This window comes from Primulina eburnea, chromosome 16 (assembly GCF_022965805.1).
Source record: "Primulina eburnea isolate SZY01 chromosome 16, ASM2296580v1, whole genome shotgun sequence".
NCBI lineage: Eukaryota > Viridiplantae > Streptophyta > Magnoliopsida > Lamiales > Gesneriaceae > Primulina > Primulina eburnea.
In genome coordinates, this window is record NC_133116.1 from 9299658 (window position 1) to 9327009 (window position 27352).

A 27352-nucleotide genomic window follows, 5' to 3' on the forward strand; every position below is an offset into this window, starting at 1 on the left:
TCGATGTTATGGCTGCAACAGCGGCGGTGGTTGGATGGCGGTAGTGGAGGCCACATAAGGTGGTGAAAATGGAAGGTTAGAAGTTGAAATTGCGGGCATACTAAACACTCAAAATGGTGGATTCTTTGCTCCATTCGCACTAGGTCGGTGCAAGCATCAAATTATATATTTATTTTAATTTTTATATTTTTTAATTAGAAGTTATTTGTTGTAATGGTTAATTATAATGTGTGTTGATTTTAAATTTTACTAATCTCATAAAATTATTTCAATAAACTTGTAATTTTTTGTAAAAAAAAATTCTATAAAGAATTACATACTTGTGTTTCATTTCTATTACATAAGTATCATTTTAATATTTGTTGTATGTTTGCAATTTATTTTCATATTATTTTATATGTGATTGTAATTTTTTTAGCAGTTAATTAATTACATTCAATAAGTTATAAGTTTAAGTATTTAAAATAATAAAATTTAATATTTAAAATTTCTAAAGTAATTCCTAGAATAGATTTAACTAATATCAATATAGAAACTATTTTAGATATTATAGATATTTTAATAATTATGTTTAAACTTTTTTTATGGAATAAATTAATTATTGTGAATAAAATAATAAAAAAATGTTATGAGAATATTTGTTAATATATTTGAAGGATCGATTTTGACACATTTGAATAGCTTCAAAAACAAAATTCTTCATAAATTTAATAGCCTGTGTTCTAAAAATGAATACACTGATGAATTAAATCGAGTTTGGTTTTCAAACCAAGTGGAAGATAATCGAAATAATCATTCATTAAGAAGACTGAACATTTTAAAGTTTTTAGCTTATGTTTAAACTGAATAACTGAAATAAATGAGGTCAGTTCGGACTTAAATCAGTTCAGTTATGGGAAGAACTGAGCTGATATCAGTTGAACTGATCAAATCAGTTTTAAAACAATAGTTAAATAGTTACACAAGATATGTTTATGGATGTTCGGAGACTTCAACTACTTCTACTTCACCTTTCTACCACCTCGGGTAGGATTTAGTAGAAGACTTCGATTTATACAACACCTTGTATAAACCCACTCCAGAAGGGCAACACCCGACTAGAACTTCTAGCACTCAAGAATGCAAGCAGCACCTTGCAATCTGCATAATGTTTAATGTTTTTATGACAAGACTACAAATATAATCTTTAATGTCTTTGTGTGAAGACTCACTCAGCTAAACAATAAGCTCAACTCTCTGCACATGTGAGTGACTGTGTGTGAATGTGTGAGAACTGATCTAATCAGTATAACAAAAAGGTGTTCTCACACGACTGGACTAATTGCTTCTAGTAAGCTGATATGAAATGAATGTACCCACTCTTTTTCTTCACACACTGGTATTTAGTTGTATTTTCGCTACTTCTTCAATGGTCTTTGATTTGGTATTTATAGGATCTTAGCTGACCGTATATGAAGTAATGTCCGCATTTGCATGTGCTTCCTAAGGACATGTATTGTCATTCTGACAACTATTCTGGAAGCTTTTCTCTTTTAGCTTTGCTGCAATGTCAATTATTGTACCTTCATCTATGAAGTAGCTTGTATATTCGCTCTTAGCTGGATTCCATTAAATAGTCTTGTCGTGACATGCGAACAGATCATTTACAACCGATGTTCTGAACTGGTCTAGTGAAATCTGTCAAAACTGATTTAACTGTATCAGTTCTTTTGTCCAGCTGGGTTCTTCATCAGTTGAGTTTTTCATCAGCTGGTCGGGCTTCTGAAGATTTATTATTGAACCATCTATTAGCTGGACAATCCGTTGAACTGTTCTTAAATATATAATTTGATCTGGTTCAATTTTGGCAATCAGTTGGCACTTTCAGTTTGCGTCTCGACAGCTTCAGTTTTGGCTTGAGGAACTGATCAGTTTGGGATCTGATCAGTTTCAGTTTTTGCGCACTAGATAAATTTATGAGAAACAAAATAACAAGTTTCAGGAAACAACCACAATCTATCTTGTATAACAAGAACACTTCAACCGCTTGGATCTCAACTGCTTGCAACAGCTTGAAAAGTTTCAACCGTTAGAATTTTTCCAACCGACTATTCAAAGGCTTCAACTGCTTCATTTAAAGGAGCTATTTATTGAACACTTAATGAAGAAATTTCTCTGACCGGCTCAAGACATTCAATGGTTTTGTACCACTACAAGTCAACCATATCTTACTCCCGTCCCGATAAAGATCTTCATTTATGTCACTATCCCAAAATGTAAAAATCATTCAAATATTCTACAAGTTCTGATGAAGCTAATAGTTACTAAAAAAAAGAATATATAACATCAACACTTGAGAGCAACGAGATTCAAAGCTGCACAAGTAAAAAAAACATTAAATATTTTAGCAGATGATAGAGACATATCATTTCAACGCTATAGGTTTACGTTACACATCATTTGTCGATCGTTGGACTGATGACCTATATAAATGAAGAGTTAAAGAATGCAAAGATATAGAATAATCGCTAACTTTTGCACTCTATGACTTTCAAGCTTTTCAATTTCTACATTGCCACATCATTAAGCTTGTATACTTGAAGATTTTGGGTGCACTAAAAGTTCCATACTTCATCGCTCATCAAGTACGCACTCATCAGAAATATATATGATCATTTAAGGATCAATCTCGTGACTCAAAGCTTACTGTTTCTTTATACCAGTAACTTTTGGTTATTTGATTTACTAAGTGGTCTGGTGAACCGATGGTTATTAAATATCCAGAAGTATAAACTGATCACTAAGAATTTCAATACATGCAGTGTGATAAGTCTTGATTGTAGTGAACTGTTGCAACAGTTTCTAAAGCCAAAGTTTTTTAGTGGAATTCTTCATGAAGAGGAAGAATAGGTGACATAAGAGTTTTAACTCCGAATATCCATAAAATCCCGTGTCTTTACTTTATGCAAACACTTATATTTCGAATCGTTTCTTGTTAACAGACTAACCACCCGATTGTAGCTGTAATTAGAAATTTTGAACTGTCTTCCGCATTTTTTAAGTGATTCACATTTTTAACCGTTTGAAAAAATTTCAAGCGCCTAAAACCGATTGAAACAAATTTTAAAGACGTCAATTTCATAAAGAGTTTATTCACCACTTTCTAAACTTTTTTCAGATCCCAACAATATTATTTTAAATTTAGAATTGATGTATTAAAGTATAATTTTATATTTTGATTTAGAAATCATGCTATTTTGTTGGCCTGGTACTCAAGGTTGTAAAAAAAAAAATAAAATGAATGAAATAGAATATTTTCGATTGGGACGAAATACATGGTCAACAGTCGAAACCTAGAAAATACAAATCGAGGGATTAATTCATCTGATGGAGGTTCCCGGCTCATCGAAGAAGATGATAGCAACGCAGGAAGAGATGGCGGAGGCGAAGGTCCCAATTCCGTACAGAGACCAGTGTGCCCATTTGCTGATCCCGCTCAACAAATGCCGGCATGCCGAGTTTTTCCTTCCCTGGAAGTGCGAGACGGAGCGCCACTCTTATGAGAAGTGTGAGTACGAGCTCGTTATGGAGAGGATGCTGCAGATGCAGAAGATCCGAGAGCGAGAGGCCCAGTCGGCAAACCATTCAATCCCGCTTGCCCCCAAAACTGCTGGTGCTTGAGATTCCGTGTTTTTTGAAGGTGAATTTTCCATCTGGGCACTTGTAGGAATTCTCCGTGAAGATGTGTTCTCCTTTCTTTCCTGAGTTTATTTTCGTTATTTTCGGCACTTCTGCTTTTTACTTTCTATCGGTAGGACAACAAGTGTTAGTTCTCTTGGGACTTTCTTCTACTAGGGAAAGGATGGAGAAAGATTAGAAGTTTCACATGGATAAGATGCATCACTAAATTACTACACTGTCATAACCTCAAAGTATTTTGATTCTAATGCACTGGAGAGCGTAGATCGTCTCAGGTTCTTAGACTACATTTCAGCGAAGTAGAAAATCAAATATGTACCTTTTCAGCCCCTGGTGTACAATATGTTTAGAGGTGCGTTGTGCTAGTTGGAATCAATATTTGGTTGAGCTTCCTTGAAATGCACTCTAGTTTCAGCATTTTAAATACAAACCTATTATGTATGTCAAATAGATAAACTTATGCTATACACCGTGTTAGGTGAGATTTATTTAATGTGGTGGGGCCCACATTAAATAAAATAATAAAAATCACATATCCTACATCGAATGATTTATAAAAAAGAACGACGTTAATGTTGTTACTGAGGAGGTACATGATGTTCTATTACTATCCATGGAAAGCCTGGTTGATTCTTGGGTTATGGATTCGGGAGCTTCATTTCATACCACTGGTAATGGTGATGTATTCGATAATTATATTGCTGGAGATTACGGAAAAGTTTTCCTGGCTGATGGAAAATCTTTGGAAATAATTGGTATCAGAGACTTGTTGTGAAAATTCTTAAGAATTCTAACTTCTAAGTATGCTCTGTGGTTGCAGCTTTGTCTGATCTTCCACATCAGAAAAGATTTTTGACAGTAGCAAGCTGTACAATGAAATACTTGTTGTAAAAAAAGTGAAAATGAAGTCATTGGTTACACTAATATTTTCTCTCTGGTGGTAAAGTTAACTACTATAAGGACTGTACTTGGATTGACGGTAAAAGAAGATTTACATCTGGAACATTTAGACGTAAAGACGACGTTTTACCATCAATCCAAGTACAGTCCTGATAGTAGTTAATTTTACCACCAGAAAGAAAACTGGAACACTTTATATGAGCTAATGCAATGATGGTGTGAAGACATGATTGAAATCAAGTATTCAAGTGTGAGAATTGTTAGGTGAGATTTTATTTAATGTGGTGGGGCCCACATTAAATAAAATCTCACTTAACAATTCTCCCACTTGAAGACTTGATTTCAATCATGTCTTCACACCATCGTTGCAGCACCTCATATAAAGTGTTCCCGTTTTCTTTCCTCGAGCAACAATCATGGCTCCCTTTTTCACTTTCCAAGGACCATCACCAAAGGTCACTTTATGATCTTCTTCGTCAAGCTGTCCCACTTAAATCAGATAGTGTGTCAACTTTGGTACATACCTTACTTTATATGACTTCCAGTTTGAGAAATAAATTATCCGAATGAAGATGACAAATGGATCTGTCTGGAAAATCAACAAAGTAAGGTATGTACCAAAGTTGACACACAATCCGATTTTAGTGGGACAGCTTGACGACGAAGGTCATAAGGTGACCTTTGGTGATGGTTCTTGCATAGTTGTGAAAAGCGCTCGCCTCGCTCGCTTAAGTGCGAAGCGAGGCGAGGCGACCTGTCTACGCTTCGGATTGTCCAGAAGCGCAGCAGGTGGACCAAGCGCACGCTTCAGTGCGCTTGGCCTGAGAAATTTTAAGCGATGCTATTGCGCTTCAGCCCAATTATGTTTTTTAAATTTTTTCCAAGTCAAAATTTAGCCCAAGTCCAGCTCCAAAGGTAAGCCCAGCCCATTTATATGAAAATCCCTATCCTTCCTTACGTTGTCTGCCTCTGCTGAAGTCCCCTGTTGCATTTGTGCGTGAGTCTTCTCTTCTCATTTGCTACAGTTGGTAAACCACTAAAGGTCTAAACCCTAATTTTAGGAATTTTAGTTTAAAATTACAAAATTGTGTTATTTATTTTTAATAATATAATAGATGGTTTGTTTTTATATTTCAATATTTAAACATTTTCAAAGACTCTTTATTTTATTTTGATTTTTTTGATAATATTTTGTTTATTGCGCTTTTTTCCGTAAAGCGTGCGCTTCGCTTGCGCTTTGCGCTTTGCGCTTGAAGCCCCAAGACACTTTTTTTTTGCGCCTCGCGCTTTTGACAACTATGGGTTCTTGGAAAGTTAAAAAGAGAGCCACGATTGTTGTTCGAGGAAAGAAAACTGGAACACTTTATATGAGCTGCTGCAATGATGGTGAGAAGACATGATTGAAATCAAGTCTTCAAGTTGAAGAATTGTTAGGTGAGATTTATTTATTGGGGAGGGGCCCACATTAAATAAAATAATAAAAATCACATATCCCACATCGAAGGATTTATAAAAAAGAACGACCTAATGTTGTCACTGAGGAGGTACACGATGCTCTATTACTATCTATGGAAAGCGTGGTTGATTCTTGGGTTATGGACTCGGGAGCTTCATTTCATACCACTGGTAATCGTGATGCATTCGATAATTACATTGCGGTAGATTACGGAAAAGTTTTTCTGGCTGATGGAAAATCTTGGGAAATAATTGATATCAGAGCCTTGTTGTGAAAATTCTTAAAAATTCTGAGTATGCTCTGTAGTTGCAGCTTTGTCCTGATCTTCCACATCAGAAAAGATTTTTTAAATTTTTTGCTAAGGCTAGAGAAGTGATGGATCGGGATCAGGAATCAACAAGTTCGACGGAACATATTTTTCGTTCTGGCGGTTACAATTAAGAGATTATCTGTACAATAAGAAGCTGCATCAACCTCTATCAGGAAAGAAATCGAAAAAGATGGAGGATGATGATTGGGAGCTCCTTGACCGACATGTGTTAGGTGTGATATGATTGATCCTAACAATGAATGTGACACATAACGTGGCGGCAGTGTTCTAAATGGCGGTCGAGGCGGCCGCCTAGGCGGTAGGTGTCCCTCGACCGCACCGCCTATGCATGAGGCGGGTTGAGGCGGCGAACAGGCGGCGAGCAGGCGGGCGAGGCAGTAGTCAACAATTTTAAAAACCTAGTCAACAATTTTTAAAACTTAGTCAACAATTTTAAAAACCAAGTCAAAGTCAACTAATTTTAAATATTAGGACTATAAGACTATTTAAAGGTCTTACTTGGAGAATGGTAGTGGAGGCCTCGGGAGCGGATGAAGTGCTACATCCAATGAGAAGTGCAAGGAACATTCTCATTAGAGAACTTAATGAATATTTAGAAACATCGGAGGAGGAGAATGAAGAAAATGTTGATTGAGTCCGATGATGAGAGGATAATGGATGTAGTAGATGGTGCATATGTAGATAATTTGGAAGATTAGTTATGTTTAATGTACTACTTGTTCTAATGATGGATAATTGATTGAAACTTTGAAAATTTAAACTTAGTTTTTGGTAAAAAAAAGATATGTTACTTCGTTAGCATAATAACATTAATATAATGATTAATCTTTATTAATTGCACATTATCTAGATGATATTATATTTTGTGCTTAAACATTATTTAATTGCACATTTTACATAAAAATGATAATATTGCATGATTATCTATAAAAAAATACTTTAAAAAATCCATCCGCCTAGGCACCGCCTGGGCACGGCCGAGGCGGCCGAGGCGGTAGGCGGTCACCGACCGCCCCGCCACCGCCTCCCGCCATTTATAACCTTGCGTGGCGGAGACACAAACCACAGAAGAGACGATGTCCATTTTATCGGACATGTACGAGAAGCCATCAGCAAACAACAAAGTGCATCTTATGAAAAAGTTATTCAACTTGCAAATGGGAGAAGGTGCTTTGGTGGCTAAACACATCAATGAGTTTAAAACGATTGTTTCTCAGCTAACATCGGTTGAAATTAATTTTGATGATGATATTTGTGCACTTATTCTTTTGGCGTCTTTACCAAATGTTTGGGAATCAATGCGAGCAGCGGTTAGTAACTCTGTTGGAAAAAGAAAGCTCAATTCAATGATGTCAGAGATCAAATTCTTGCTGAAAAAGTTCGCAGGATGGATTCGGGTGAAGGAACATCATCGAGATCTGCTCTAAATCTCGAGAACAGAGGAAGGGGCAGGAGTGGCGAAAAGAGTTCTAATCGATGGCACTGTAGGTCCAAGTCAAGAAATGGAAAAGACAAAAGCAACTTTGAAAATAATTTGTAGTGCTGGAGCTGTGGTGAAACTGGTCAGTTGAAAGGACATGCCACCAAGTACCATACAAGGTTATTTGTTACCAGATCTTACCAAGAGACATGGATGTGTGCATGTATGTGGAAGATTTTGTGTGTATCCATGTCAATTTATCAATTCCCGGAGGTTACGCTTGGATGAGTAGATTTGATTTGGGGAGCATCATAATTATCATTGCATCATACGGAATGGATTTGGAATCACTCAACATAAATTTATCAAAGCAATCAAAAATGATCTAATATCCATTGCTTTAAATCCGACCATCCAACCATCTAAGCGCAATCTCGAGGAACATGAGTAGTTTTTCTTTGTAAATATATTATGAAAAGGTTTGGATATTTAACAGTCACACCAGATATGCTTGTCATGTTGCTGTTCCTTGCCTGTGAACTTGGGTAGACATCCTGATTAGCGAGCCAGTTTGCTATGGCATTTTTCCCCTGTAGATATGAGAAACTTTTATTGTTGATATCTCCACAAGATATTGTGGCGCGCTGGGTAAGATTGGGATGATTTTCATTTTTCCACCTAGGACAGTCTTTTTCTGTTTCAGCATAATTTCAAGCTCGTGCACCAAACATTGTCGCTCTTATTAAGAATCGACGGAGAGGAACTGGCGATTTTCGAAAAGGACTACCATTGGTCACTCTTGAACTTGAGTGTCGATAAATGTGATTTGCATTCACATTGTAGGTTGGGCCTTCGATTAACGTGCATACGGTGGATACTGGATATTGATAGCTCTCATTGGGCGGGCAACCTTATGCCCCATGTCCTGCACCAGTAATTGTTAAATAGCTGACTTGGGCATATCTGTTTCACAGAGAAGGTTAGTTTTTTGGTTTCGGGTCCTACTTCGGTACATGGGCTAACAAAAAATGTGATATAAATATTGGCCAAGAATATTAATCTTCTCATGGAACACCAAAATATGATCAAACATTGTTTTGCATTTACAGTGTCCACATAGAATGGCACTTCTTGTCACCATATTAAAGCCCCTTGAGATGTGGTTGAAGTTTAATTTGGTTACAGGTCCGTGTCCTAAATATTATATGTGCAAAGTTACACGCCCATGACTATCTTGGTCCGAAATTTCTCACCCCTTGTTCCCTATTGGTTGTGCCAGTCCCCATAATTAATGTCTTTGAATTAACATGTAATCTCTAGATCGAAGCTGCTTTTTGGAAAAAGAGCTAAGATCTACCCGACACGAGTAGACATGTTGAAGCCGGACAAACTGTAGTCCTTTCAAACAAACTCATTGGATGGCCTTCCAAATATCGTGTTTTCCTCATCCAAAATCTTGATAAGCTCTTCGTTTATAATTTGTAAGATGAGTGAGCTGTTTCACTTGGTCCATTAGTTCCTATGGTAATACTCCACCTGGCTCAGTGCTTATTCACTGGAATCCAATACAGGAGCTGCAGTTTGTGAGAAAACTTGCTCATAGGGCATGCATACGAGGGCTTGATCCTCATCGACTGTGAGGACATGGTCATGTGCTCCACAAAACCATGCTTCTTGATAGGAAAAGAGTGAATTCCTTGAGCCACAATGGATAGGAAGAACTGCTTTCCTTATTAGGATGTTAAGCTTAGTATTGTATGGTTGCGTGAAGCTGCTATCCAAGGCTTTAAAGATCATGGGGATTGATGGGGTCTGGCAATGATGGAGGGCGGTGGCCATGGTTTGTGACCACCATGGAAGTCTCCAAACTTCTTATTTTATTACCTTCACATGCTCTATGGATCGCCTTTACCATAAGTCGAATGACCTGGAAGTTAAAGCTCTTAAAAAAATTCAATGGGTCCATAACTCGAGATTATTATTCTAGAACATTTTGGGTATTCCAACTGTGCTAAACATTTTTCTTGAACCGCTTTTGTGTTTACCATTATCCCAGAATTTGTCATTCCTTGTTGATTGCCATGTGAGATTCTAGACTCGACCCTTTTTTGAGCTTTTTACCTGTTGGCTATCATCGACTTGTCATTGCAAAAACTGCACATTGTTTTCCTATCTCATCTAGCTCTTGCTTTTCATTTGGTTCACTTTTCCGGTAGATTTTGTTTGATAGATTGTCGATTCTTTTAAATTAGGTCGATCCTTTCCGTGATCATCTTAATTTTTTTCTATGTTTTAGACAAAGTTAGTTCTTTGCGACTTACTCTTGTTTTATTTCCAGGGGAGAAGGTTGAAAGGTGTTACCGGTGGCAGCCATTGATTTGAAAGTCGTTCTTTTTTCTTTTCAAATTAAATTGTACAATGGCATGAGATTTAACCAGAAATAATTCAACGCATAATAATTATGTTCTGCTTGACATCCTTTTTCCAGTATCCATCGGAAGACGATCAATGTTTTGTCTGATTTCTCTCTTTCCCTCTCTCATTGAGTGTACCATAAAATAATGTTTCTGCACTATTTCAAAAAAGAGAAAAGGAAATGAACGATGACGTCATGCTTGCAAGATCACACGATTGTTTTACGGAACTGCATAAAATAAAAGACCTTGCTCATTCTCCCTTCGAATTCTTTAATCAAATTCGATTGTTGTGAGTGATACGGGCAGCGTACTACAATTATTTAGGCAAAACCATTGTTATTTCCAGAAAAAATTTAACGTTGACGTCATGCTTGCAAGATCGGGGGCACTTTGCTCACACTAAAAATAAGTTCATGTGGATGTCACAAAACCTCTCGTTTTCGGGTAGTCGCAATCCGGGTAGTCGCAATCCAAGATCACGTTGGATCGCCATAAAATCTTAGTAAACTACAGATCCAATCGTATTACTTTGATCTTGTTTCGTCACCAAACAAAGTTATATAAGACGGGTCAAAAGTAACCATTAACTTTTTGGGAAAATAAATATTTACCATTGGATTTTTGTCTCGTTTCCTTCATCCGGAGGACTTAAAATTAAAATGAACTAAAAAAGAGGGGGAAAAAGTCTACAAGAGAGCGGAAAGATACTGTATCATATAATTTCACGGGCAAATGGACGGGGAGAGACCTATTTTTTGGTTCACATATTTTACACAGCAGAGATTTTTACATATATCACAGGGATGTCATCATAAACTCTGTCAGGTTCCATACCTCTTTGTGCCACATTCGGAGCAGAACTTGGAGGTTTCCCTAAGATAAGGAACTCCACATTCATCACAAAACTTTGCAGGGCTGGTTGGCTGAAAGGCAGTCAAAGAAAATAATGCTCAATATAGGGATCAATCTCCCCCCTGAAATAACACTACTTATATGCCCACAATATAAATCATCTTCAGATCACAACATAACAAGGTAAAAACAGAAACAAGAGTTGGCGACTCTGTGGTGCTATTTACAAAAGCCCAGAAATCTAAGTCGATGCTTGGATTAATGGATTTCAAGTCTAGCATTTCAAGTTCCCTGACTTGTTTGGATGGACAAAATTCAACTGTGTTTCAACCTCACTCTATATCAAGTTAAGCAATTTAATAATAATTATGGTGCAATTCAAATATTTGAATTCATTTCTCAAATTCTTCCCAAGTAAATCTTTTTCTCCAAATCAAATCCATCAATCCAAGCACAACTTAGGGTTTTGTGAACTGCAAACAACTAACTATGATATATCTTGCTGATTATAAACTTCAATGCCACGCACACAGGGGAAGGGGGACAGAAAATATAGATAACCCACCATTACATGCAAACGTCCTGCAATATGACCAAGCGACTGTAGGCTGGAAATATGTTGTGAGATTGATGATTGCTGTTGGTTATGAGCAATTTCCTGCAGCTGTGATGGAGGGACACATTGTGGGTTGTGCAAGAAGTGAGTAGCATGTGGATTTTGGTCGATATGTTGGTGTTGAACCTGTTGTAGGGGGTGATACTGAGCCTGATGTGGGATAGGTTGAATGTGTTGTTTTGCCGGAGTTTGCTCAGCGTCCTGTGACTCAACATACAGAATATATAACAATAAAACACTACCAAAAAACGAAAAAATCCAAATGAGTGGCAAACATCAAGAAATAAGTAATATGCACACATATTTTTATATTGTTAATTTAGTTGCATTCAAAAACATCCAGACACATGATCCAAAATATGTAGCCAAGTGCACATACCAAACTTTGAATATTTTCATTCAAAGTGACGATAAGAGAGCAAACAACCACAAGGACACAGGAAAATATACTCATGTTTATCAATTGTCGTTCACGGAGTCCAGCAAACTCTTTCCGCACTTGGAAAATATTTTAGTTTCAACAGAAATTATGGCCCTCGGTGAATATCAAATTATGGATTTCTTTTTGCACAAACTCAAATAAATTTTAGAACAACTTTAGGTTCATATTTTGCATTAGGTGCATGCTAGAACCCCAATCTGTCCAGCTAATTATCTTAGATATATTATGTGATTCTGGACAAAAGACATGTCCTTTCCTTCTTTTACAATGATTTCATTTATTCGTTGATATTAATGTATTATAATTACGGAAGTCATGTCCAGCACCGCCAGGAGACATTCTTGTCCATTAAATATTTGAAGAAAACAAAAAGCAATCGAGAGGTTCTGAAGGATTTTAAGAACATAAACTGTTGCATTAGGTATCAGGAATCTATGCTTAAAAGAAAGATAACGGAATCTTAAACATACTCCAGCTATAAACAGTTATAATAGAACCTTCCAGGACAACCAAATGAATAAATCAAATAACATTCACATTGCTTCCAAAAAAATAGCATTCACATCCAAAATATTATGTTTTCATTGTTGAATAAAATATCTCACTTCATTGGACGGACAATAGCCTTGAGAAGAATTTTCAGGACTTGGAAATGTCTGAAAAATTTTATCAAGATTTTAATCAGCTAGACTTTTCAAACGTGGGTGGAGAGAACAACATAAGAACTTACCGGCAAACCGGTGATGTTGGAAATGGAGTTTGACATAGCACGCCTATACTTGTGTCTTGGTGCATAAAACTTGTAGTCTGTAGCAGATACAGCTAATTCACTGCGTCCAGTCAATCTTTTTAACCTATGGAATGTAGTGTAATAGGTGATGTAAAAATGAGTTTCACTCTTTTAATTTCTGACAGAAAATCAGTTTTAACCCCTACTGTTCAGATATTAGAATCTGCTAAGTGCTATGGTTTTTACAAGTCATGAGCAATTCAAACATTTACTTAAATGATTTCTGAGTGTGTTTTTGAACAAACCGGCATCAGTATAAACTCGTATAACACCACTGTTTAAATAAGAATGTTCTCCTGTTTTTCTAAGATAAAGACAACAACTCAGACTATACAATATTTTAGAGATACCAATTGAACCAATACATCAAAAAATATTTTCAAGTAAAGATTAAACGATCTCAACAAGCTCAAACATACCACTCAGCATTTTCAATTCCAATTTTTGTTGGTTTTTCAACAATAGCTAAGCCGTTTACCACCACAAACCGAACACGCTTCTCCTCCTGTATGACTAACTCAGGAAATCTTGATCTTGTTTCAAACGAAGTTGCCAGTTCCCTTCTTTTAAAAATACAAGAACCTACAGGTAAAAAATCAATGTAGGATGTTGCATGAAGACCAAGTGCACATGATATTGTCTGCAAGATAACCTCATAGTCATAATTACAGTTTGAAAATCTTGAAAATGAATTATTCAGTAGCTTGTTCTCAAACTAAATTCCAGATCACTTAACAGCAGTCCATCTTCCCCCTGTTTAAACTATTTATCTTTGTTCTATTCAAACAGAAAAAATAATGAATTCCAAAGGGAATGAAGTTGTGGAAATCTTTCAACTCATTTTACACAGGAAATATATATTTAAAAAAGAGATCCAGGTTCAAGAGAAAATAGTTGAGATGGATAAAGTTAAAGGGAGAGAATTGGTGGTACCTTTAATGAAAGTCTTAGATGTGTCTTGCATGCAACTTTAAAGCTGTAATATATCTCTAAAGCAAGAAAAATAAGATAGTGGTACCTTTCCTAGGAAATTTCTTAGCCAGCTTTCTGTACAGTCCACCGGCTGCTTCAAGAGCCACACCGATTGTTTTTTCGCGCATGCCATTCATTGATGATAATCTCATATTAGCTTCATTTACTAGTGTTTCATAAAGGTTTGCAACATACATCAAGGGCAAAGCATAGCGAGCATCGCCTTCGTATCGAATCTCTCTGGATTTCCTCTTGCCAGCTTTGTCTTGTGAACACTGCTGCACCAAGTAATCGGCCTCATAATCCGACATTTCAACCACATGTGGTTCGATAAAATGATCAACAATGGTGTCCAAAAATCTTGCTCTAGCAGTTTCAATAGGAGAAACATCTGGTTGAGGCATAAAATTCGAATTCCATCAGATAATTGGAAAATACTGATGACTATACATAATTTACTAGCAATGCAGGTGAAAAAAATTGTCACCGTCAATAGTCAATAGAGTGTATGGACCACTTGAAGACCCATTATTTTCAAGGCTACTCCGATCATCCTCTACACCGATGCTGTGAAGTGGCAAATCACTTCGGTAAGTCCCATCCATGCAGTCCTGTGAACCATCATAAATCGAAATAGACAAATTCTTCGTAAGAGAACCTCAAGATGCTTTCTTGACAGTCTGAATGGTATATAGGGCGGTAAATAATTGCTTTCCAAAGTTATACAGTTGTGATTACAATTACAAGAATTATATCTCTAGGTGTCAGCAATCAATATTTGCATGTTAAATAGGAAAGGAATCAAAAATCAGAATTTGGTTGAACTAAGAAAATCTAATTACAAAACCCCTCTTTCACAAATTGAGCATCCAATTCAAAATCTTAACGCAAAACAAACTGAGCTACAACAGACGACGGCAAGCCATTATCACAAGTGATTTATAATAAAAGCACCGCAGTAGGTTAAGAGATAATTAGTAAAAAGAACAAACAGTGACAACAGCCGAGGACCGATCGTCGTTATCATCGGTGACGTCGTCGCCAGAATTGAGGTCGTGCAATGTAGTTCCGATGAACGAATGGGCGGCTGATCTCAAATCGTAGTGCTCCACCGGAACCCTGCTCCCCATTCAGTACGGATAAAAACCCTAATCTACCTACGAGAAATGAAAGAGGGGAAGAGAGGGGAATTTGAAGATGGAAGATATTTAACGGCTATACAGACTTGACACTGTGTGTATCTGTGGGTTTGGATACCGAAGCGGAGTCTGAACCTGCCATCGCTGATGTCCTCACCAGTCTCCAAGCCGGTAGGTCAAATTGATGTGGCTAAAGCTATAAACAAACAAATCAGTTGAAATATTCATGACCCACCAGAAAATGAAATCGTTTGATGTTGTCGTGATATAAAGAATAATGTAATATTTGTTCTTTATGAGTTGCATTTGAAAATTTTAATTCTTCCTTGTGTTGGTCAAGTTGTCCCATCTGCATATATTATAGTATATTTCTTCGTAACATAACCAACAAAAAATTATACTTTTGCGATGAAATATAATATACAGAAGTATTAATTACTCTTCATTGGTAGACTCAGATATTTATTTCACAAAAAGTTGACAAAAACTTGTATTAGACGGTCTCACGGTCATATTTTGTGAGAAAAATCTTTTATTTGGGCCATCCATAATAAGTAGTACTTTTTATTGTGAATATCAGTAGGTCTAACTCGTCTCACAGATAAAAATTCGTGAGACCTTCTCACAAGAGACCTGCTTCAAAAAATTTATTCGTGAGACGGTCTCACGAGATCTTTTATGTTACGAAAATAGCTACAAAAAGTTTGCTATAAGAGTATGTTGGCCATAAAATTAAATTTTTGTTTGTCCAATATAAATAAATGAGTAAAAGCTGCCCACAGGAAAAGTTGAACGTGCGATTTTAGCCCATATTTGATAATTGACCACAATCGAAGTGGGGATCAGTTACTATAAAGAATTCGAACAAAAATGAGGAGTGAACGACACAATTGACAATCAACTCCAATCATCAGACAAATTACAACTAATTTCTCTGCAATATTTCTCTCAAATTTCAGAAAGATGTATGCTTTGCTTTCATATTTTAATGTCCAACAGCTTTTTCTATAAAGTTATAGGGTTTTAGAAACAATCCTTGCTTTTTGTTTGTTCATTTATAGTATATAAAGATGTTCATAATCGTTTGAAACAACATAGTGAAATATCGTATTGTTTGTGAATCGATTTCCTATTATGCCGTTCGTTAAACTTGTGTTTCTTTTGCATCTAAATTTTGGTGAGGCTAGATGTCTCACTGGTGCCATGAGATTGCACAGACAATGAACGGCTCCTGACAGGACTTCTAGGTGAAGGGAACATGAATGAATCGATTTTACACAGAAAGGAGAGGCACTACAAGAAAATTGATTTATAATAAGGAGATGTGTTGTCATTAAAATAACATTTAATGAGAGGCAAATGGTAGTATAATGACGAAATATTTCGTCATTTATATTAATTTTAATGACGGTATTATCTCATCGCTAAATATGGTATACCAATAGTGACGGGATCTCATTACCGTCATTAATTACTTTTACCTAGGAGGGCAGTAATGAAGGTATATGATGGGAAATTTCCCGTCATTAAAATTAATTTATGACGGGTTTTGGACATTTAATGACGACATTTCCCGTCACTATAGATCAATTTTCTTGTAGTGAGGATTCCAAAACTGTTCGGGTATAAGACTGTGCAGTTGAGGAGAGTTTAAAAGATTTGATAGGTACTACTCATATCATGAATGTGCATATTCGTTTCGATAGTCAATCACATAAGAACTGCAATGTTAAGCGTGCTTGACTTGAGAAAATTCTGGGATGAATGGCCCGAGAAGTGTTCTAGTTTGCGTGTGAGTGAGGATGTGACGTCTACTAATTTAAAATGCTGCTAAAATTTTTTTTTACAAGCTCATTTTTCAAAAATAAACATTTAAATATTTTGCATGCATACAACCCTACTGAAAATATGTCATTTAAAAATAACCGTACACAATCGACAAATAAAATACTGTAGTTTAAAAGATGTGTCAACTCGACCCTTAACTATGCATGAACGAAATTAAAATATGTGCGGAAAAGTGTGGTCCTCGGGTCGTGTGCGCACATTCAGCCCTGCCTACTCAGAGTTCGGCATCTCCAGTCTCATCATCCAAATGCTCACCTGCATCACACATGCCTAGTGAGTCTAAAGACTCAATACACATGTATCGTTAATAACAAATATATACATAGCACATAGCAGTGAAAATTACTGTAATCGACATACATTTCATGAAATTAAAGGCATAAATGTAAACGTGTGTCGTATAAAATCATAACGTCTCAAAACATGTCTCCGCATATCATCATATAAGTATACATTTTCTTTTAATTGATTTCAGTTCATTAATTGTGACTTTCGTGTCAGCTCTATTCGCTGGGTCCATCTAATATAACTACGGTACCCGGCGACGGGGACATCAGCGAAAACATTACCTATCCACTGAGCCTTGGCCTCAGCTCATAATATCTTGTATAATCGTGTTAGTCACAACCAACTCTCATCCTTCAAAACATGTCATCATGTTCATCACTTATTAAAAACATGCATATACGTAAATTTTTCTTAAAATCAAGCATGCAACGTAATTTTCATAATTACATAAAAATCATATACATGATGCATAAACATTTAAAAACATGATAAATTTGTGCTCGGGGCGCTGCTAAGAATAAAAACTCACCCCCCGGAAACCCAAAATGACCGTTTTACCCCTGGACCTCTAAATTTCGACCCAAAACCTACCAAACTCCTTTCATCCCAAAACATATTTAAAAGTATTTTTTAGACGTAAACTCGAGCCCGTTTCAAAACTTAAAAATGATTCGTTTTAAAACCTGCACCGGGGTCCCGATTTGAACCCGAATCAACCGAAACTTAACCAAATTTTTCCAAACTTTAACAATACCTAAAACACACTCTAACAACCCCTAAATCTCACATTACAGCCCACTGTGACTCATGAAAATAGGGCCACAAGCTGTTGAAAAAATCTGCATACCACCACTAGAAACCCTATATGCAACAACTTTCCATGATTCCGTCCGTAGCTCGAAACCAAGTGGACCAACCTCAAACCAGACCACTTAGGACCAAGACCAGACCCTTCTGGACATACTGAACCTACGGCCACAGCTCCATATCAACTGCATCACTCCAACAGCCGTAAATCATTCCAAACCCTCACTCGCAGCACTCTTCGGTTTTGTTACTCCAAAAAAATCTTAAACCAAAACCAACAACATGCGACCACCCTAGGCCATGACTCAGACCCACCAGGGTCAGGTCCCCGGCTTGGAATAGTTCTTCACTCCACCAGCTACACGCACACACCCGAACTACCCAAACCGATCATACAACCACCATAAATCGCACGGCCCCCAACTTATCTCCACTATGTCTCGACACCAGCAACATGACACAAGCTTAATGCCTTGAGCAGCCCTTATTATGCACCAAATACAGCAGTCCCTTGCAACCATACAAGAAAACGTGATATTGAGTCAAAACGATGCAAGGTTTTCATGTCAAACTCTTTCCAAAACGTAGCATGATGTAGATCATAAAATTTTCATACAAATAAATCAACTTCAGCATGATTACGACGTGTATAAGGAAAAAACGAAAATACAAGCATGCCTTGATGATTTATGATCGAAAACGCAAAAAAATTCACGTGGGGAGGCACCGGAGGAGCGGGAAAAGACCTTGCTTGAAAGGTAAAGGGAGGAACAAAATTTGCAGCAATGAAGCTACTGGTTTTCACGTGAAAAGCTGCTTGTGAAGGGGGAGGGGCGGCAAAGGAGAGGGAATAAGGTTAGGGTTATATTTTATTTATTTTAAATAAAATATATGTTAAAATAAATTAAATAAACATATATTTTAAATAAAGGCCTAGATTATATGCATTCATGTTACATAAATTTAAATTTCCTGGACTTTACAGAGGACATAACCACGATGGAAAGACCCGTCTTAGTATAGTGAAGACAGGCGTCAAATTTGGGGCATTACACTAGAACTAAATCCAAGAGTTAACATAATTCAGATTAGAAGTCAGATTTTTATTTTTATTGTTTAAAAGTTGGTGTCATTTGGCACCTAGAATGCTCTCGCATTCTACAAAAGTTCATGTCAAACAAGTTTTGACACCAGGTGAGATCCTAAATATGCCACTGAAAACAAATAATTTTAAAAGAAGCGAATGAGGTCCTTCGTAGATAGAATGAAGACGTGCAGAACAAGAGGATCGTGAAGTGAACATTGGAGGATTGGTTCAAAATGGGGCAATGTAGGAGAGGGAGGATCGCATAAATATTGAGTTCTTGTCAAGTCTCTAGCCAACATTGTTGGATATACTGTTGAATAAGAACTTTGAGGATTTTAGAAAGATTATGAGGCAAATATGAAAGAAATGGTCAAAGATTGTTTATAAAATCATCCTACTGCCCATAATAAAAAGTCAAATGTTTTTTATGTTGCAAGGACAATCTTTCGAGAATGACCAATTTGGCGACGTCGCTTGGTAATCACATCTTTGTATAGCATCCAGTGACAGAGGGGACTAGGCACTGTTAGGCACATTCCACGATATCAACATAATAAATCAAATATTATAATTCCATCACAATAACATTAAATTTAAAAGGATTTCAAAATTACATAACTAATAGAATATTACAAATTTATTCCACTTCTTCTCCATAATTTTCAACAATTTGTTCGTCATCAAATATAAATTCAATATCATCCTCTTGAAGTTCTCACTCTAGATTGCAGATAAAGATTAAGTTTAATGTGTTAGGATATACCGACAAATAGCATTTGTTGTTGGATTTTATTTTAGGGCCTATAAAAATTACACTTAATTTTTTTAATCGGGCCCAAAAAACTTTTTTTTTGTTAAAACACAAAAAAAAACATAAGGTCCACAACGCCTAGGACGCACATGTCAATTAGTTGATGCCTAAGGCTGCCCAGACGTCCTATCTGCCTAAGTTTACCAACTAGAACTTTTTCAGCGTGACCTACTAGGCAGAAATTTAGAATACTGATTGAAGATTTTTCTAGGGTTACTCAAAAGCTCATGGAAAGTGTTTGATAAATATATTGAGAGGTTCAAGGGATGAGAAACATTTCAAAAGTATATTTATCAGAATGTGAGTTTGTGAGAATTACACAAAGAGGATTGGATTTCAAATTGAGGAAAAAAGGAATGGAGTTTAGAGATTTTTATGAACTCACTACTAAATTGGCCGAGCATGAAGAGTTGTTTAAAGAAATCACACCAAAAAGAGAGTTTCAGTAGGAACTCGTTACCAAAAAGTTGAAGAAAACGCAACGGCAAAAGTGCTTAATGCTGGATCATATACTTGTCCTGTGTTGAAGCATAAATGGATTATCCAAATTAAAAGAATGTTTTTGCATATGCTCAGTATACATTCGAAATAATGAAGACAGAGGAAATTATTTGATTTCTTAGTGGAAAAAAATTCAAAACATTTCCACGTGAATATCATATGTATAATAAAGATGAACTGAAAGGCAAAAATTATTGCAAAAATTATCATTCTTTAAATCATGCTACTGCTATTGTGCTTCGAAGAATATTTCGCAAGAGAGAATAAATAAGCGGATGCTCAAATTTCCAGAAAGAAAAGAAATGATGGCTATTGATAATGATCTTTTTTTTTGGAGGAGGCATCAATTAATGTAAATACTCCTGATTACGGTCTTTGATTACTGAAAAAAAGATAATGATGATAGATGAATTACATTTGAAGCCCAACAGTCATTTGAAAATATTGGGTGCCCAAGGATCGGGTTTATGGAGCAAGAGGTCAGTATCTGAGAGAAACAAATGCTAGGAAATGAGAGGATTGTGTAAGAAATATGGATCATAATAAGAGAATTAATGGATATCGTGTTGGATCTATCGTTGCACATCCAATGAGTAATCCATATTCATCTAGGCAATGGTTTGCACAGCCGAAGGATTATCAAATTTAGAGAGGATTAACAAGATCAACAATTTAGTTTAGAGAACCAGTGAAACATGAATATGGGGATCGTCTTAGATTTTAGAGAAATTGGTAAAGATTGTCGATCCTTCCAAAATTAAGATGCATGTACAGTGACATATCCTCCAAAACAAGGCAACACGGGGGAATGGAAATGGGTTGAAACACAAGAAATTTCTGGCACACTCACTAGAACTCAGGAAAAAGAGGTTTTTGAGAGAGAAGGCCGCACAAAGAAAAAGTATGATGACTGAAGCTTCAAAAAGAAAAAACAAAATTTGGTAGAAAAACTACTAAAGATGAGAGTGAAGATGATGACGATTATGATTTTCAGAGAAAAATAGAGGTATTTGAAGCAAAAAATGAGTTTTAAAGTACGACAAATTGTTATCTCAATAGATTGTTTTATAAGATCTTTTTTGTTTCTCGATGAACACATGGCCATATATAAAAATGAAAATGAGAAATTGAAGAGATCAGATCATTTGAAGAATATAGATGGTCATGTTAATAAGGACCAACCAATAAGTGACAAAAAAGAATTTGGAGATGAGTTAGAATAAAATTCCTGAGCATGAAGAATACATATGGTCATGTTAATAAGGACCAACCAATAAGTGACAAAAAAGAATTTGGAGATGAGTTAGAATAAGAATTCCTGAGGATTACTCAAACAAAGCAAAAAATTTCATCGTTGGAAAGCCGTCGGAAGATATGGCAAAACACACCAAGTCATTGTATGTTAAAGCACACTTGAATGGAAAAACCTTTTCTCAAATGTTGGTTGAAAATGTTTCGCATTGAATGTTTGCCTTTGAGGATGTGTTAGACTTAATTTAATTTTGGTGATGAGAGTCAAAACCAGTAGGATGTGATAGTAATATCGGAAGACGGTATCAAAGTAGAAGCACTCGTATCGATAAACAGTAGCAGTACTTATCGAATACTGAACGGCTTGTAAAAGCAGAAGCAGAACTTAGCTTAAGTAGAAGAACTTAACGTCTTTCGTTCGAACAATACAAGTCTTAAATATTACCGTTACTTTAATTAGTACTAGTATTAATTACACCATTTAATGTTGTACAAAGTCATTTAACACACCTTACTAGTTTGGTATAAAACAAAGACTGATTATTCATAAGCTTTCTGCAGGACCCTTTTTCAGTGATAAAGCTGATTTACTCAGAGTCAACGAAGCCGTTTTGTTTATAGAAGTTGGATTCAAGGTTTCTATATATAAAATGATCATTCTTATATAGACAACAACAATTATTATTATCATTAAACAAATTCTCTATCCAACGTTGTTTTGAGCAATCAAGAACTACTATTATCCTCAAGCTCAATTTACAGAAAACCAGCACATTCTTTATAGCAAATATCTGATCTTCTGAGATCACTTTGTGATGTTGTTTCTTCATCTCTTCACAAGCTATTTACTTTACTATATCTTATTGAGAAGATTTTTGTAATCTGGAAAAGATCATTTTCCAGAACTTTGTTGTGTTCATTATTTTGTTTTGTGAAACTGAGAATTTCAGTAGGCGAAGGGTAAGTCCTACTGAAGTGGATGTGTACAAGAGTTGTACTGTAATAACCAAAGTCTTTTAGTGATACTTTCTGGAAACAAAATAAAGGGAGACGTAGAAGATTTCATCTTCGAACTTCCAGAAAAAACTACTGTCCACTGCCTCCTGTTTTATTGTTTTCACCCTCATACCATCAGATCGTTTCCGTACTTATTATTGTGATCTGCTGGATATATAGTTGAACAAGATAAGCTATAATCTCTAACAGGATTCTTGCATCTTTGCAAAAACGTTCACCAAAAGAACGAGTTTATTCACCTCCGCTCTAAACTCTGTATTGATCCCCAAAAAGTGGTATCAGAGCAGGTTATTCTTGTTATGAAAATATACAACAAAAATAACAAAAATGGCACATTTTAGTAAAGTGCCTATGTTCTCAAAAGAGGATTTCGATGATCGGAAGATCAGGATGCAAGCCCATCTTGCAGCCCAAGACAATGATATGTGGTTTGTCATAACAAATGGTCCCTTGAAAATTCTAAAGCCTAATACAGCTATTGATGTTACTAAAGGGCACCACAAACGGTGGAAAAACATAGAAGTGAATGGACAAGCGAGGAAAAGAAGAAATCAAATCTAGACAATGTTGCGAATGATATTCTCTACAAAACACTTGACAAAAATACCTTCAACAAAATCAATATGCGTCCTACAACAAAAGAGATTTGGGAGAAAGTCATTCAAATCTGTGAAAGAAATGAACATACAAAGGAAAACGATCTGCCTGTGACAATGAAAAAGTTTAAAAATCTCAAGATGAAAGCTGGAGAAACTCTAAATGAGTTTGATCAGTAGCTTAGTGAATGAACTAACAGCTTTGGGAAAGGAACTTTGCAATAGAGAATTGACACTCAAGGTGATGAAGCCTTACCCAGGGAATGAGATGTCAAGACAATGGCTATGAGAGTTTCAAAAGATCTGAACAAGTTGGAGCTACACGACTTGTTTGCATACTTAAAAGCCTATGAGTTTGAGTTGGAAGTAAGAAGTGGAGAAGAGCCCTTGTTGAATCTACCTACCAAGGCTCTTGCAGCTACTGCTACTGCTACTGCTACAGTTGTTCCAGGTATATCACCTGCTGCTATTGAAAGCATATATCACAAGACTGGTGAACAAATCTGATAGGATCGGTTAACTCAAGGTGAAAGTGTTTAGAAGGGGGGGGGGGGGTTGAATAAACACTTGCTAGATTAAAACTTCTTCGAAAGGTTGGGTTCAGTTTTGTTACAAACTAACTCAAGTATCTCGTCGGTCGATATCAATCAGTTAAACTGAATAAAACAGTTGCGGAAAACTAACTGACTGAAAGATAGAATGAATAACTGAAAGTAAATAACACAGGAAATGTTTCTGGATGTTCGGAGACTTGAATAACTCCTACGTCACCCCTTCTATCACAAAGATAGGATATACACTAAAAGACTTTGATCAAATACAGTAACGTGTACTGACCCACTTCAGTTTGGACTTATCTATTGCCAAAACTGAAACTCTTAGTTAACAACTCTTTTACAGATCACAACTGATCTTAGCACAACTTCTACAATTTATCAAAGATTACAAAGTGCTTTTTCTAGCTCAAAACGTAGCCTGAATGCTACTGATAAAACTGATAAGCTTGAGCTTTGATTTGAAGTTGAGAGAATATTTTCGCAAAGTAACAGCAAGTAAAATGAGTAGTTCAGAAAATCGGTAGTTCTTCAGCTGCTCTCTTCGACTATTTATAGGCTTCTGTTTCAACGGTAACATTTATTTGAATAACAGCCGTTGTTTGCCACGTCGATATTCTCTGACAGATCGTACACTGCAACTTTCTGATATGCGGCGTTCCACTACTACTGTTGCAGTTAGACTGTACTATATGTCGGTTGTTGCAATCAATTGATGACGTGTTCAGTTAGGAACACACTTTACTGATCGATGGTTGAGGCGCTTAAATAGTAGCTGAATGATCAGTTACGTAACCAGTTAGTAACTTCGATGTGTAAATCAGTTGCTTGATTCAGTTACTTGGTTCAGTTGGTTAATTTGTCAAACTCCGGAATAAGATTTCCAACAATTTCCCCCTTTATGGTGTTTGACAAAACTTAGTAACATAGGAAATAGTAACTGACTCCATTGTAGATAACATAAACTGAATAGATTCTCATTTCAGATAAAATATTCACTAGTCAACTGAATCATACAATAAACAAGAGATTTAGGCTTCTCTCTGTTTCTTCAGTAGTTCTTTCAGTTCATCCCTGATTAGCTCTTTCAGTTCTTCCCCCTTTTTGTCAAACAGGGCTACTTGAACTGATAATTTCTGCACGTGATTTGATAGAACGGAGATGGAGGTAGAAAAATTTTCGATTGAAGTCTGGATGAGCAGCTGTAGCGCATCCATTTTCCTGGACATAAGTGTCTGAACTTCATCAACTTTACTGTGAGAAGACTTCTGAGAAGTAGTAATACAAGCAGCTATTCCTTTGAATTTTTGAACTTCGAGGACTGCTGCAGTTAATAAACGAATGTCCGCCTGTATTACAGTCAATTGCTCTTTAGTGAATTCATGAGACTGATCTTGTTTCAAGGTGTGGGACAGCTGAGTGTTTTGCATATTCGTCATTGCTGTCACCATTGTGTTCATGTTATTCTGCATATTTTGGATTTCTTTAAGAACTAGATCCATGTCTGAGACTTCTGGAGGATGAGAGAAATCTGATCCTTTTGTAGTTTGATCAAAAATGATCAACGATTTATCAGTCTTGTCCATCTCATGAGAAATGTTGACATCAGTTGTAACAATCTCTGCCTGTACTGAATGAGGTGAAGAGAGAATGTGAAGAGTAGGCGATCCAGTGGTCTCTACAACTGGTACCTCTTTAGATTGATCAGTTTCGGTCACTGGCACTTCAGTTGGAGACAACTTCTCAGCAGATACATCTAGCTGAGCTAATGTAGAATCTTGTGGAATAGAGTGATCAACGGAGTGATCAACTGAATCAGTTCTAAGAGCATCCTTCGGAGATTCTTGCAATACTGTCTGGATTATTTCATCGATGGTGGCAAAAGAGAGATCAGCCTCAGAGTATAGTTGTTTTTCAGCAGTTGGTGAAGTCTGAACTGGCAGTTCAGTTGAAGGAAAAACCTGTTCAGTGTTTATAGTTTGCTGCTGTGGTTCCGCAGTCACCATCTCTGTATTGCTTTCATTATCAGCAGACGTGCCTTTGTGAAATACCAATTCCTGATATAATTCCCAAAATTTGATTTGTGATTGAATTCCGATTAGATCAGTATCCAGCTGAGTGATCACGGCTCTATCGGAATAAGCAGTTGGATCAGTGGGAGTGTAGTTCGTTTTCAGAGATTCCAAAATCTGAGCCAACTTCTTGGCCCTTACTTGATCAAAGAAATAATTTCTGCGATGCAGAGCCTGGACAATTGTAGCTGCCTTGACAGTTTTGAGAACGATGTTTTCCAACTTAATAAATTTGTCCAGTTGGGACTTTTTCTTCAGTTGTTTAGCAAAAACTTCTGTCCTGAAGGCTGTCCAGCTATCATATGCCACAAGTTGTGTAGCAGCAAAATCATTGACTTGTTCCCATACAAGATCAATGTGAGTTTGAATGGAGTTGGTGGGTCTGGGTTCTTCAATCAGCTTCTCTTTTCCCTTGTCTGAACTTAATATATGAGGAATATCAAGTCCAGTATTCGTTGTTTCAACTCTTTCAATAATTGAAATACCCTTTGGCCTAGCCTGGGCTAATACAGCAGGGGTCTTGACCTTAGTCAGAGGAGCTTTGATCAAGACTGATTTTTCAGTTTGGCCCGGAATAACCACTTTTAAGGGCACTGCTTCAATGGGCTTTTGAGTACTGGAAGAGGGAGCCTTTTCAGCAAGAATATTGACCTGAAATTTTGCTGGTTTGGACTTACGAGTCCTTGGTTTCTTTGATATTGTAGGTGAAGGAGTTTCCTCGGACTCAAATTCAGTTATTATCAGTTTTCTCTTAACTGATTTCGATTGAGCCAAAGACTTGGCCTTCTTAACTGATTTTGGAGCAGTCTGTTGATCTCCTATCTCCTTCTTTACTGCAATAAAGTTAACAGGGGAGATATCCAATTTGATTTTGATGGGCTGGGTGTTTTTGGCATTAAAGACCTTGAACTTTGCCGTTGTCTCAGAATCATTACCCACCAAACTTTTGACTTTCATCAAATAACTGATCTGCACAGCAAATCCTTTAGACTGTTTCGGTGAGACAAACATATTCTTCAAAATTGTAAACAGAAAATGTTTCCAGTTAAACTTCCGTTCCGTCATGATGATCGCCATGGCTTGAAATTTCTCGAGGGTCAAAGCAGCGAAAGAACCTGCTTTAGCGAGAAGACCCTTTGCAACAACATCTGCTAACAACTGTACCTCTTGCTTGAGTTCCTTCTTTGGGTCTGAGACTTTAATCTTCTGCCCATCAGTTGACAGTTTAGTTTGCATTTCCTCTATGTCTGATGCTTTTACCTCTGATAGAAGTGTCATGCCATCAGATGGCAGTAGAAAGGCTTCTCCGAATGAATCCTCGGATATGATCAGTTGTTGGTTGTTGATTATTGAAACAATTTCTCCAGCATCATTGATTTGCCCAGAAGAATAGAATTCTTGAATCTCCTTTACGTATATTTCCTGAGAATATTGTCCCAAGAATTTCTTCAATCCAGCTGTATCTAGTTTCTGAAATACTTTCTTTACTTCAGTGTCCCCAAAGGAT

General features: G+C 36.5%; 2 protein-coding genes across 3 annotated transcripts; one reads left to right on the top strand and one right to left on the bottom strand.

Annotated features, from left to right (window-relative positions):
- The first annotated feature begins 3297 nt into the window (after positions 1–3297).
- Positions 3298–10308, top strand: LOC140816830 (NADH dehydrogenase [ubiquinone] 1 beta subcomplex subunit 7). The gene is made up of 2 exons (XM_073176305.1): positions 3298–3679; positions 10124–10308. Exon 1 carries the CDS (start codon positions 3367–3369, stop codon positions 3658–3660), a length of 294 nt encoding a protein of 97 aa, XP_073032406.1. The 5' UTR covers positions 3298–3366; the 3' UTR covers positions 3661–3679; positions 10124–10308.
- A 588-nt stretch (positions 10309–10896) lies between these two features.
- Positions 10897–15240, bottom strand: LOC140816681 (uncharacterized protein At2g02148). 2 transcript variants are annotated; one of them, XM_073176077.1, is made up of 8 exons: positions 14867–15240; positions 14362–14485; positions 13921–14265; positions 13322–13484; positions 12843–12966; positions 12718–12768; positions 11620–11871; positions 10897–11125 (listed from the first exon to the last, which is right to left on the bottom strand). In XM_073176077.1, exons 1-8 carry the CDS (start codon positions 15002–15004, stop codon positions 11024–11026), a joined length of 1299 nt encoding a protein of 432 aa, XP_073032178.1. In that variant the 5' UTR covers positions 15005–15240; the 3' UTR covers positions 10897–11023. The 2 variants fall into 2 exon arrangements, with proteins under 2 accessions (XP_073032178.1, XP_073032179.1); XM_073176078.1 differs by lacking the exon at positions 12718–12768 and having other exon boundaries at positions 14867–15239.
- Between the last annotated feature and the right edge of the window lie 12112 nt (positions 15241–27352).